General features: G+C 38.9%; 1 protein-coding gene across 6 annotated transcripts in view; it reads left to right on the plus strand.

Moving 5' to 3' along the window:
• Positions 1-3,868: 3,868 nt before the first annotated feature.
• The window catches only part of LOC124878756 (triple functional domain protein-like), a 117,275-nt gene continuing 108,094 nt past the window's right edge, over positions 3,869-13,049 (plus strand). For 5 of the 6 annotated variants that reach the window (XM_047382848.1, XM_047382852.1, XM_047382849.1 and 2 more), the window contains exon 1: positions 3,903-4,124. In XM_047382848.1, coding sequence (XP_047238804.1) covers positions 4,055-4,124 — 70 coding nt within the window. In that variant the 5' untranslated portion in view covers positions 3,903-4,054. Of the gene's footprint in view, positions 4,125-13,049 lie in introns of all 6 variants that reach the window. The other variant, XR_007040848.1, reaches the window with a different exon arrangement.

The following is a 13,049-nucleotide window of genomic DNA, read 5'->3' on the forward strand; positions in this document are numbered from 1 at the left end:
AAAAGGTAATTGAGTTGTCTTTTTAAGTTATTATTAAAGGATCAAATTGAAGCTATTCCAACTATTTCTACGTTTATTTTGATGTCTGGATTTGAAATTGTTCGGTCAGAGACTCCTGTAATGAAAAATTAGCTTCAGGACTATAATAATAATAATAATAATAGTAATATTTTTTAGCACCACTTTGGTTGAGAATGGCTTTCACCAAAAGAAGCCTTTTTCTATTTTGAAATGACCAAGTCGGGCTGCACGGTGGTGCAGTTGGTAGCGCTGTTGCCTTGCAGCTGGAAGATCCAGGGTTCAACTGCATGTGTGGGTTCTCTCTGGTTACTCTGGCTTCCTCCTAGAGTCCAAAAACATGGCTGTTAGGTAAATTGGTCTCTCTAAATTGCTCTTAGGTTTGAATGGGTGTGAGCATGATTGTTTGTCTTGTGTGTCTCTGTATTGCCCTGCGATGGACTTGCGACCTGTCCAGGGTGTCTACGGGCGCCTCTGGCCTGTGGACTGCTGGAGATAGGCACCAGCTCCCCCGCGATCCTGTATGGAAGAGACAAGTGTAGAAAATGGATGGATGGAAATGGCCAAGTTAGAACTGTGAGCTAAACCCAAGAGCTGTGTTGTAGAAGGACCCGGGGTGAGAAAGTCCACCAAGCTATATTCACTGAGTACTTTTCATTCAATCATGTGTAAGCCAAAGTGCTTTACACAGGTTAAAAACTGATGGACAGACATTTAAGCACAAGAGGCAAACACATGAAATTATCAAATCAAGCTAATTGACAGAAAAAACAAGTCATTATTGGCAATAAAACACACGAGAAATTAAGTGAGGGATATCAATGAATTATGGAAGTTGAGAAACTGTGGAAACACAATCATGTGGATTTGGTCAGTGAGGAAACAACGAATACATGTGTAATTGTGAGGCTGCAGATAACAGCTATTATACTAATCAAGTATTCAATCAATTATTCGTACTGTTAATCGAGTAACCTGATAAAAAAAAAAATAGGCACACTCTGCAGATTTGTTATTTAACTACTTAAGCTTATTTTGAGTAATGAAAATACATAAAATAGAAAATGCAAGTATACCAATAATTTGATTCCATTTTTAAAAACAAAAATCTACATTGTATTGCCTAAAATGCAATAGGACAACATGTCTTTAGTGTTCACTTGAACATATAAGAAAGATGTATCTGCAGCTAAAACAAAAAGTTCTAACTTCATCATGTCAAAAGCTCAACCCTTTCTTGACCAACACAGTGCTGGCTGCTTCTGTAGTGAAAATGGTCACAGACAAAAAGTTCCATTTGCAAATTGCATTCTGGATTTCAAAAAGCAAAATGTTATCCAGATAAAATTGAACCCTTGTAATGTACTTAAGTGCCAAGTTACACTCGTGTGTTAGTGCAATGACAGAGAAGGAGTTCTGGATAAAGTATATTTACTGACAAATAAAGTTTTTCATCTTAAATGCTACATTTATATATTTTTGTTCAAGATTGGCTTAATTACAGCTCTAAGTGGGTTGTTCTTTCAGCAAATGGCATGTTTTAGAGACTGTATACTCTACTAGACGATTATTTGTTTACTAAATTAGTTGATAATTATGTCAATAATCGATTAAGCCCCATGAATAATTTTATGAGAAAGGTAAAATGCACTAAAACACAAAAGTTAAGACCGTACATAGTAAACACAAATAATGATAAAATCTAGAACAGTAAAGAACAATATTCTTAAAACTTGTAACAGTACTTGTCATGATCATTAACAACTTAACAGCAATAAAACAATAAATAGATAATGTAAACGTTTTTAGAATGGAAATGAAATAGGAAAATGTAAGAGTTAATTATTGGCTATAAACTCCAACTAAAGGCGAGAGCTAAAAGATTCACTGCTTGGTTAATGTTGACTTTATGAGTTATAATCAGTCACCATCTTTACATCCAGCATTTCACCTGTGATTTTAGGGTTGATTTATTTCTGTATGTCTTTATTTCAATAAATAGGTGTTAAGATTGGAGAACTCCAGCCTTGATAGAAAAACTATTTAAAAGAGCCAATTACTGAATATTACATCAACTCATCTCTCCATTCAAAACTTGAGGTCTTGATGTGTTATCTGTTTATGGCGAATTCAACACTTTAGGCCTAGATTGTAATTCACTGAATGCGTTTTCAGGAAGTCAATAGGCCGCGGCTGAGATGTTTTTAATGCTGGTGAACCTGAAATGAAAATATATTGAAACTATTTTGTCACATTACAACCACAAACTTCTTTGTACTTTATTGGCGTTTTAATTGATAGACACAAAGTAGCAGAACATTATAAAGTGAAAGAAGAATGGTACCTGAATTTCAACATTCTTCCTAAACAAAAATCTGAAAAGTGTGACATACATTTGTATTAGACCCCGTTTATTCTGATGCCTTGAAAAGAAATCCAGTGCAATAGATCGCCTTCAAAAGATAGCTAATTAAACAGAGTACTACTGTCAGTAATTTTCATTATAAATGCAGCTTCTCTTTAAAGAAAGCTTAATATGTAAAACACTTAATAGCATTGGATAAAAGAAACTAATTGTTAAAATACAGATTTAACAGGTAAATTTAAAGCCCAATTCAAAATTTCATTTAAAATTTAAATCCAAATCTAATCTTCTTTCTCAAGCTTCAAACAGGCAAACAGTTCATTGTTTTAATTCTTTATCCACAAGGTGTAAACAGAAATGTTTTCAGTTCTGATTTCAAGGAGCCAACAATTTCTGCACATCATAGTCTCTAATTGGCAAGCAACTCAGAAATGGATTTCAACACCATACCATTTAGTGCTTTGTAGACCAGCAGCAGAATTTTAAAATCAAATCCTGGAAGAATCTGACTGAGCTTGAGCTAAAAAGGATGGACAAACATTTCCATCTCTAAATGTCCAACGCATGCAGAGAAATATTCCAGAAGGGCAGCTGCAATTGCAGAAAAGGGTGGTTCTATAAAGTAGTGACTTGGGAGATTGAATACAGAGGCATGCCACGTTTTCAGATTTTTCTAAGAAAATAACCAACAAAAACAGAAAAGAGTTGAAAATCTTGTAGAAATTTCTTTTTACTGCCCAATGATGCATCATTTTGTGTTGGTAGTTCAAACAAAATCCAAATAAAATACATTGAAGTTTGTGGTTATAACTTGACAATATATGCAAAAGTTAAAGGGATGTGAATACTTTTGCAATCTTCCACATTCACGTTTTCAATTTCTTACCTGATATTGAACCAGACCTAAAGCATCAACCCCGGATTCATCCAGTAGATGGCAGCAGCCACAAGGGGTCAGCTCAGAAGTCTAGTAATGACTACCATGACCAAAGCATGCAGACTACCATGACAGGATCTTAATCAAAGCAGCTGAGTTCTTCTGTTATTGTTGTTTCCGGGATACTTTTCTTTCTTCTCTCTATTTATACTTTCTGGAAGCATGAGTTACTAAACCTTCGGCATTCCCGAAAACAATCAGTCTCCGTCTTAGTGTGTGTTTGCCCCCTAACTTGTTTTTGCTACATATGTCCGAAAAATGAAAGTAAAATAGAGCATTTTGAGGCCGTAAACGCTGTTATTTTTCAGAAAATAAAAGAAGCGGCAGTGTCTTTCAATTTATTGCTATTGTCTTAACTTTTAATGCACTAACATTAAGCTTTAAGTTGCACCGCTGTCGTTCCTTGATGACCCGCCGTCTGCTCATTTCCGAAACCTGACGGAGATTCGCCGAGCCGAGCGACCCAGCCCCTCCCGCTGCTTCACAGACTCTCCCCTCGGCTCCACTTCGTGGATAAACCCGGTGCCCCTTGTCTGATCGTTTCCAATTACGTTACCCCAAGATGGAGGTCTGCAAATGGCACGGCTAACGCTCACCAGTCCCCGCACCCGTCCGTGTGGCTTCCATGACGCTTTTTTCCAGGACGGGAGAGACCGTGTGCTATCTTTTTTTCGTTTTTTGGAGCTATCATTCACTTAGGAGGTGGTGAGCTCCGGAATCTGGTTGAGGCAGCCATGAGCTCCGGGGAAGGAGCGGAGGAAGCCACGAAGGACGCCGGCGACATAGAGGCGTTCTTTAAGACCGGTAAGCCCAAATGGAGTGAGGGACCTGGCTTCCTTTGGTCCAGCTACGGGATGGACATTGTTACCTATCCGTGCTGTCATCTTAGGGGCTCGCATAGAGGACAGAGTATAGACTGCTGTCATTGTATCTTTTTCATATTTGCTTTATTTACGCAGAGTAAATAGCAGAGGCCAGCGCTGTTGTGTATATCTCGAAGTGTCTCATCGATTTTCTCGTACTATAAAATTTAGCTCAACGTTAGCTGAATTGCTAACTTTCTTAGTCCCATTTTCGGACACCTTGATTTTTCTGGGCTTGTCTAGTTGTAATGTTTAGAACCCCGACGTAATGTTCTTGTCTGGTTACCGTTAGAAAGCTCATAAATCCCAGCATTTGTTTTTAAAACAAGAATGCGGAATAACTGCTGGAGTTAAATTGTAAGAAAAAACTGAAATGTTCATCTCCGCCTGACATGTTTGGTTCAAAGCGACTTTGAGTCAGCCTAGACTACAATACGAGTTTTCTTTTCTGCTACACATGAAGGATTTAATATTGATTCAATGAACACAGAGGCTGATAATTGACTGGTTGTTTAACCTATATATGTTTCAACATTGTGCGCCGCATACTAGCATGGAAGCTAATGACACCTGGCACAGATTCGGTGAATCCTGTCTGCTGGTTAATGCATGCTGGCTAGTTTAAGCTCAGCTAGCTTGGCTGTGAGCGGACCAGTCTGGTTCATGTTATCCCAGTTTTTCTGTACATTAAAAATAAATATATATATACTGTGTGTCTGCTAAAGATAATGTATTCTGTTGGCGTTTGTATATGTTGTTTCCCATGCTGTCAAAGCGACCACAGCCGCGCAGGCAATGTAAACAATACATGGCGTGGCACGAATAACCTGGGTGTGCACTGAACTGTCTAAGCTAGCTTTGAGAAATGGCTACATGTTAGCTAAATGTAGCCTTTTTCTATGTTTGCCACTGTCATTTTGCATTAAAATGTGTAGTGTAGCTCGCAGTCATACATGAAACCCTTCTTATACATGCGGTCTAATAAAATGCTAATATGCTAACCAGTTATTTAAGCAGGCTAATTTGTGAGTGAAGACTGTATGGTGTAACCAGATGTGGGCCTGCAGTCAGTGCACTGGCTGCAACAATGGCTCATAAACCATGAATTCCAGAGCTCCTTGTAGAGATTTAAGCGGGCACAGAAACATAGGCTATGTTTTAAAACATAGGTTATAATTTAATTTGACTCAGCATACTTAACATGGAGAAGAATGTGTGAGCTGGGCATTTGTATGATATTAGGTTGGTTAGATAAGAATTGTATATGTATTGTTAAAACATCTATCTAAAATGGCAATACAGTGTCTTTCTTAAAATACCAAGTTCATGTTCTTAAAGCTGTTATTCTGGGGTAATATTTGTCCCTCAATTTAAACAAAAATATCTGAAAAGTTGTCACTCAAAATAAAAAACAAAACATAAGTGATAATCTCATGAAAGTTTCAGCAAGCAATACTTGAAATGTCTGTTGAGTCAATAATCCTTTTAATTCAGTCAAAAGGTCACATTTGTAACTGTAGAAAATATATTCAACATTAAAAACAATGCTGCGTTGAACCATACGGACATCCAGCTTGGACTCTTTTTCAATGTAAACATCATATTTAAATTCTAAAAGAATCTGGAGCTTAAGCCAAGCTTAAACTCCAGATTCTTAAGCACGAATCATGTATTATATACAGGTCCTTCTCAAAATATTAGCATATTGTGATAAAGTTCATTATTTTCCATAATGTCATGATGAAAATTTAACATTCATATATTTTAGATTCATTGCACACTAACTGAAATATTTCAGGTCTTTTATTGACCTAATATGGATGATTTTGGCATACAGCTCATGAAAACCCAAAATTCCTATCTCACAAAATTAGCATATTTCATCCGACCAATAAAATAAAAGTGTTTTTAATACAAAAAAGGTCAACCTTCAAATAATCATGTACAGTTATGCACTCAATACTTGGTCGGGAATCCTTTTGCAGAAATGACTGCTTCAATGCGGCGTGGCATGGAGGCAATCAGCCTGTGGCACTGCTGAGGTCTTATGGAGGCCCAGGATGCTTCGATAACGGCCTTTAGCTCATCCAGAGTGTTGGGTCTTGAGTCTCTCAACGTTCTCTTCACAATATCCCACAGATTCTCTATGGGGTTCAGGTCAGGAGAGTTGGCAGGCCAATTGAGCAAAGAGATACCATGGTCAGTAAACCATTTACCAGTGGTTTTGGCACTGTGAGCAGGTGCCAGGTCGTGCTGAAAAATGAAATCTTCATCTCCATAAAGCTTTTCAGCAGATGGAAGCATGAAGTGCTCCAAAATCTCCTGATAGCTAGCTGCATTGACCCTGCTCTTGATAAAACACAGTGGACCAACACCAGCAGCTGACACGGCACCCCAGACCATCACTGACTGTGGGTACTTGACACTGGACTTCTGGCATTTTGGCATTTCCTTCTCCCCAGTCTTCCTCCAGACTCTGGCACCTTGATTTCCGAATGACATGCAGAATTTGCTTTCATCCGAAAAAAGTACTTTGGACCACTGAGCAACAGTCCAGTGCTGCTTCTCTGTAGCCCAGGTCAGACGCTTCTGCCGCTGTTTCTGGTTCAAAAGTGGCTTGACCTGGGGAATGCGGCACCTGTAGCCCATTTCCTGCACATACCTGTGCACGGTGGCTCTGGATGTTTCTACTCCAGACTCAGTTCACTGCTTCCGCAGGTCCCCCGAGGTCTGGAATCGGCCCTTCTCCACAATCTACCTCAGGGTCCGGTCACCTCTTCTCGTTGTGCAGCGTTTTCTGCCACACTTTTTCCTTCCCACAGACTTCCCACTGAGGTGCCTTGATACAGCACTCTGGGAACAGCCTATTCGTTCAGAAATTTCTTTCTGTGTCTTACCCTCTTGCTTGAGGGTGTCAATAGTGGCCTTCTGGACAGCAGTCAGGTCGGCAGTCTTACCCATGATTGGGGTTTTGAGTGATGAACCAGCCTGGGAGTTTTAAAGGCCTCAGGAATCTTTTGCAGGTGTTTAGAGTTAACTCGTTGATTCAGATGATTAGGTTCATAGCTCGTTTAGAGACCCTTTTAATGATATGCTAATTTTGTGAGATAGGAATTTTGGGTTTTCATGAGCTGTATGCCAAAATCATCCGTATTAAGACAATAAAAGACCTGAAATATTTCAGTTAGTGTGCAATGAATCTAAAATATATGAATGTTAAATTTTCATCATGACATTATGGAAAATAATGAACTTTATCACAATATGCTAATATTTTGAGAAGGACCTGTATAGTGATTTTATTTAGTGTTTTCAACACAGGTACTTGAAATGATTAACCAAAAGAATCAACAAAAAGTTAAACAATAAGCTCAGGCAATGTCTTTAACAGCAATAAGATAATAGTTGATCAATTATATTCTGTGTCCGTTGACGTTACAAAAGTAAATTCTTTTAACACTGGATCCAGCAATTACAAATAAGCTAGTAGCGTAGTCGCTGATGGAGCAAGTTGAGCACATTCAGCAAGTCTTTCTGAAGGTATACTTTCTTAAAAAGGGCTAGCATGAGATTCTCACTGTGTGATAACCCTGAATAAAAATACCACAGTTCAACACAAAATAAAAAAAAAAAATCGTTTATATACAGGTACATTTAAAAAAAAAAAAAAAAAAAGTAGAATGTCGTGAAAAAGTTAACGATGAGATGATGTTTGTCACTCATGTCAGAAAGTGAAACTTTGTAATATATTTGTATAGATTTATTTCACCTAGAGTGAAAAAGTTTCAAGTTATAATTCCATGTAATTCTGATGACAATGACCGACAAATGAAAACCCCAAATTCAGTGTCTCAGACGGTTAGAATATTACTGAAGATCAATATATTAAAAAAGCACATTTTAAGCACAAATGGCAGGCTTCTGAAATTATTTTCATTCTTATGCGCTCAGTACTTGGTTAGGCCTTTGCATGAATTACTGCATCAATGCGGCGTGGCATGTAGGCGATCAGCCGGTGGTTCTGTTGAGGTGTAATGGAAGTCCAGGTTGCTTTGATGGCATCCTTCAAGTCATCTTCAGCATTGAGTCTGCTTTCTCTTATCTTCCTGTTGACAGTAACCCATAGCTTCTCTAGGTTCAGGTTAGGCCAGTTTGCTGGCCAATCAAGTCTCTACCACCATAGTCATTGAACCAGCTTTTGGTACATTTCGCAGTGTGGGCAGGTACCAAGTCCTGCTGAAAAATGAAATCAGCATCTCCATCAAGCTTGTCAGCAGAAGAAACTATGAAGTGCTCTAAAACTTCCTGATGGATGGCTTCGTTAACTGTGGACTTCATAAAGCACAGTGGGCCAAAACCAGCTGATGTCATGGCACCGAGAATCATGACTGATTGTAGAAACTTCACACTGAACTTCAAGCAACTTTGATTCAGTGCCTCTCTGCTCTTCCTCCAGAGTCTGGCACCTTGATTTACAAACTACCACAAACTGCACTTTCATTTGAAAAGAGGACTTTGGACCTTGAGCAACAGTCCAGTTCCTTTTCTCCTTAGCCCGAGTAAGAGTCTTCTGACGTTGTCTCTGGTTCAAGATATGATTCATCTGTGCATTGTGACTTCTGATGCACTGACTCCAGCCTCAGTTCACTCCTTGTGAAGCTTCTTGAATGGATTTTGCTTCACAATCCTTTCATGTTGTCGTTATCCCAGTTAGCAGTGCACCTTTCCTACCACACTTTTTCATCCACTCATTTTTCGATGAATATGCTTGAATACAGGACTTATTGAACAAACAGCTTCATTAGCAATGTGGCTTACCCTGCTCATGGAATGGTATCAATGTCGAGAGACCATTTACAGGGTTAGGAAACCTTTGCAGGTTAATTAGCTGATTAGGTTGTGAAACCCTGAGTTTCCAATACTTAACTTTTTGAAGATATTCAAATTTTCTGAGGCATTGAATTTTGGCTTTTCATTATCTTTAATGTAACAAACTGGGACTTTTGTACAAAAGAAACACAAGACAATACTAATGCACTGTGTCATGTTCGAGACCTTGGTGAAATGTCAGATTTTTAAGAATACTTTAGAGGTGCTGTAAACAAGTAGGAGAATGCAGTGTATTGACTTGCACCCTTTGGCTCCTGTGGTTTATGTCTAGTGAGATAATGAGCCACAGAGGGAAGTTTGGTATCTGCATTGAGGCGATCTTTTGGCTTTCGAGGTGAGAAGCATCCTGCAACTTTCTTGCAAGCAGGCTTTGTTTTTTCTTGTTTTATTGATGCACGTCTTAAGAGAGATCTACTCTCATTATTTCGCTTTGTTAAATTTAATATGCATATTGCCACTCATATTACACCCTTTTAGGTGTGCTGTAACAGCTCCTTATCTCGCGTAGACCATTTATTACCTTTATTTTAATTAGATAAGAAGTGTGGCGGATAAAATGTTTTTATGCATTTATGGTAGTGACGCAACTGTTACAGCAGAAGCAAATAAAAAAAGTTTCAGAAAGAAATCTGAAGCTGGCGCTGTTAACCGTAACAGGAGCTTTCTTGGTGTGTTTTGTCAGTCATTGCTGATATGGTCAGCATTTGAAAATCTTGCAACACAAGGAACCCTGACTCTGACTCCATCAGTTCCTATTTCAACGTAGGGATGGGTACCTTTCACATTTGAACCGATACGGTACTGATGCCCAGTACCTGGGAATTGGTATCAGTACTCAACGTTACCAATTTTCTGTACTTTTGTGTGTGTTTATGTGGTTATAAATATTAATTTGTTTAACAATAAAATCTGAATTTGTTTTATTCATTTAACATATTTATTTTTCAATATATAAACTTTAATGAATGCATCAAAACAACATCCAGCTGTTTGTATTGTAACATTTCAGTTGTTTCAAACATTTCTTCTCCCATGTTGCTGACTGCAGACGACCAGTCGCTAACGTATGCAGACGTCCTACAGGTCCTTCTCAAAATATTAGCATATTGTGATAAAGTTCATTATTTTCCATAATGTCATGATGAAAATTTAACATTCATATATTTTAGATTCATTGCACACTAACTGAAATATTTCAGGTCTTTTATTGTCTTAATACGGATGATTTTGGCATACAGCTCATGAAAACCCAAAATTCCTATCTCACAAAATTAGCATATCATTAAAAGGGTCTCTAAACGAGCTATGAACCTAATCATCTGAATCAACGAGTTAACTCTAAACACCTGCAAAAGATTCCTGAGGCCTTTAAAACTCCCAGCCTGGTTCATCACTCAAAACCCCAATCATGGGTAAGACTGCCGACCTGACTGCTGTCCAGAAGGCCACTATTGACACCCTCAAGCAAGAGGGTAAGACACAGAAAGAAATTTCTGAACGAATAGGCTGTTCCCAGAGTGCTGTATCAAGGCACCTCAGTGGGAAGTCTGTGGGAAGGAAAAAGTGTGGCAGAAAATGCTGCACAACGAGAAGAGGTGACCGGACCCTGAGGAAGATTGTGGAGAAGGGCCGATTCCAGACCTTGGGGGACCTGCGGAAGCAGTGGACTGAGTCTGGAGTAGAAACATCCAGAGCCACCGTGCACAGGCGTGTGCAGGAAATGGGCTACAGGTGCCGCATTCCCCAGGTCAAGCCACTTTTGAACCAGAAACAGCGGCAGAAGCGCCTGACCTGGGCAACAGAGAAGCATCACTGGACTGTTGCTCAGTGGTCCAAAGTACTTTTTTCGGATGAAAGCAAATTCTGCATGTCATTCGGAAATCAAGGTGCCAGTTTCTGGAGGAAGACTGGGGAGAAGGAAATGCCAGAAGTCCAGTGTCAAGTACCCACAGTCAGTGATGGTCTGGGGTGCCGTGTCAGCTGCTGGTGTTGGTCCACTGTGTTTTATCAAGGGCAGGGTCAATGCAGCTAGCTATCAGGAGATTTTGGAGCACTTCATGCTTCCATCTGCTGAAAAGCTTTATGGAGATGAAAATTTCATTTTTCAGCACGACCTGGCACCTGCTCACAGTGCCAAAACCACTGGTAAATGGTTTACTGACCATGGTATCACTGTGCTCAATTGGCCTGCCAACTCTCCTGACCTGAACCCCATAGAGAATCTGTGGGATATTGTGAAGAGAACGTTGAGAGACTCAAGACCCAACACTCTGGATGAGCTAAAGGCCGCTATCAAAGCATCCTGGGCCTCCATAAGACCTCAGCAGTGCCACAGGCTGATTGCCTCCATGCCACGCTACATTGAAGCAGTCATTTCTGCAAAAGGATTCCTGACCAAGTATTGAGTGCATAACTGTACATGATTATTTGAAGGTTGACGTTTTTTGAATTAAAAACACTTTTCTTTTATTGGTCGGATGAAATATGCTAATTTTGTGAGATAGGAATTTTGGGTTTTCATGAGCTGTATGCCTCAATCATCCGTATTAAGACAATAAAAGACCTGAAATATTTCAGTTAGTGTGCAATGAATCTAAAATATATGAATATTAAATTTTCATCATGACATTATGGAAAATAATGAACTTTATCACAATATGCTAATATTTTGAGAAGGACCTGTAATGATGCCGAATGCAGGAGTTGTAGCCGTAGATCTGAGGCTGACGAAAATTGTGCACTCTTGAGCCTTGAGAAAAATCTTGCGCTTAACCAGGTGCTTCCTCAGATTAGAAGTATTCCCGCCGCTGGCCTTGCACTTCACGTCACAAATATCGCAGCGAGCATAATCTGCATCACATTTTAAAAGGTGGAGCCATACTTTCGAGTGCTTTCTATCAGCCATGCTTTGTTGACAATACGTGCACCATTCATACCTAAATTGTTGGACATGCGTGCAAGGTTTTGCTGCCCTGGATGCCAGGCGTGTTGTTTAAGGTTTTTATATAGTTTTTCATACCTGGAAAAATGTGGAAAATTGAAAATTGTGGAAAAAGGTTTGCCTTTTCATTGCTTTTTCTGTTATGTAGAAAATGAAAAAAATGTACAAAATGTTGCAATGATTTATAGGTAACTACATCTTTTATCATCAATTTTTCCAAATCCAAACTAGATTTTTTTTTTTTTTTTTGTAAACACAATAAAAGCAATAGCTGTGCTTTTAAAGAATCTGTATTAGCCGAGATGCACTGATCAGGTCTTTTCTGAAAGATTTCTGGCTTTCTTTAAGGTCTAACACAAAAAAAAGAAAAAAAAAAAGTGCTGCAGGTTCTTGGATAGAGGTAGAAATTTTGAATCAGAAAATAAAGGAATTAGAATATTATCCACATTTATTCATCAACGTATCTGTTCTTAACCTTTGTCAGTTTAACAAAATGCATCAAACTACATTCTGTTGGTCGATGTGCCTATAGACAGTAAATGCTGGCATTTCTTAGTTTTTATATATTTATTTCCGGGATGTGGTAATGCCCATCAAAACAAAATCAATTAGTGCATGTGTGGTATTTATTGTAGGGTAATCTAGTCTAGATTGGATGACAAATGTTATTGATTTCGCAACAGTTCGTCCAGATTGTTCCCACTGATCTGTTTGAGATTCCAAAGACAGACGGTCCTGTTTTGATAAATGGTGTTATAGAAGAAAATGACAGTGAACTGGTTATATTAGCCTCTAAAGCTAACGTTGCAGGTTTGCTTCTTGTTCATTATGTTTTCTCCAGCCTAGCTGGCAGAGTAACGAACTTTGTGCTTAATGAAAGAAAAACGTTTGAAGGGGTATCTTGTTCTGATCAATCACTCCAGTTGTGAAACTTGTGTGGATAAGCCTGCTGCTAACTTTTTGTATGAGAGTAGGGAGAGGAGGGGGTGGCTGGTGGGTCTTTTTGTTTTGCTTGCTAACTTCCTCTTCATCTGT

The sequence above is a fragment of the Girardinichthys multiradiatus genome, chromosome 13 (assembly GCF_021462225.1).
Source record: "Girardinichthys multiradiatus isolate DD_20200921_A chromosome 13, DD_fGirMul_XY1, whole genome shotgun sequence".
Lineage (NCBI taxonomy): Eukaryota > Metazoa > Chordata > Actinopteri > Cyprinodontiformes > Goodeidae > Girardinichthys > Girardinichthys multiradiatus.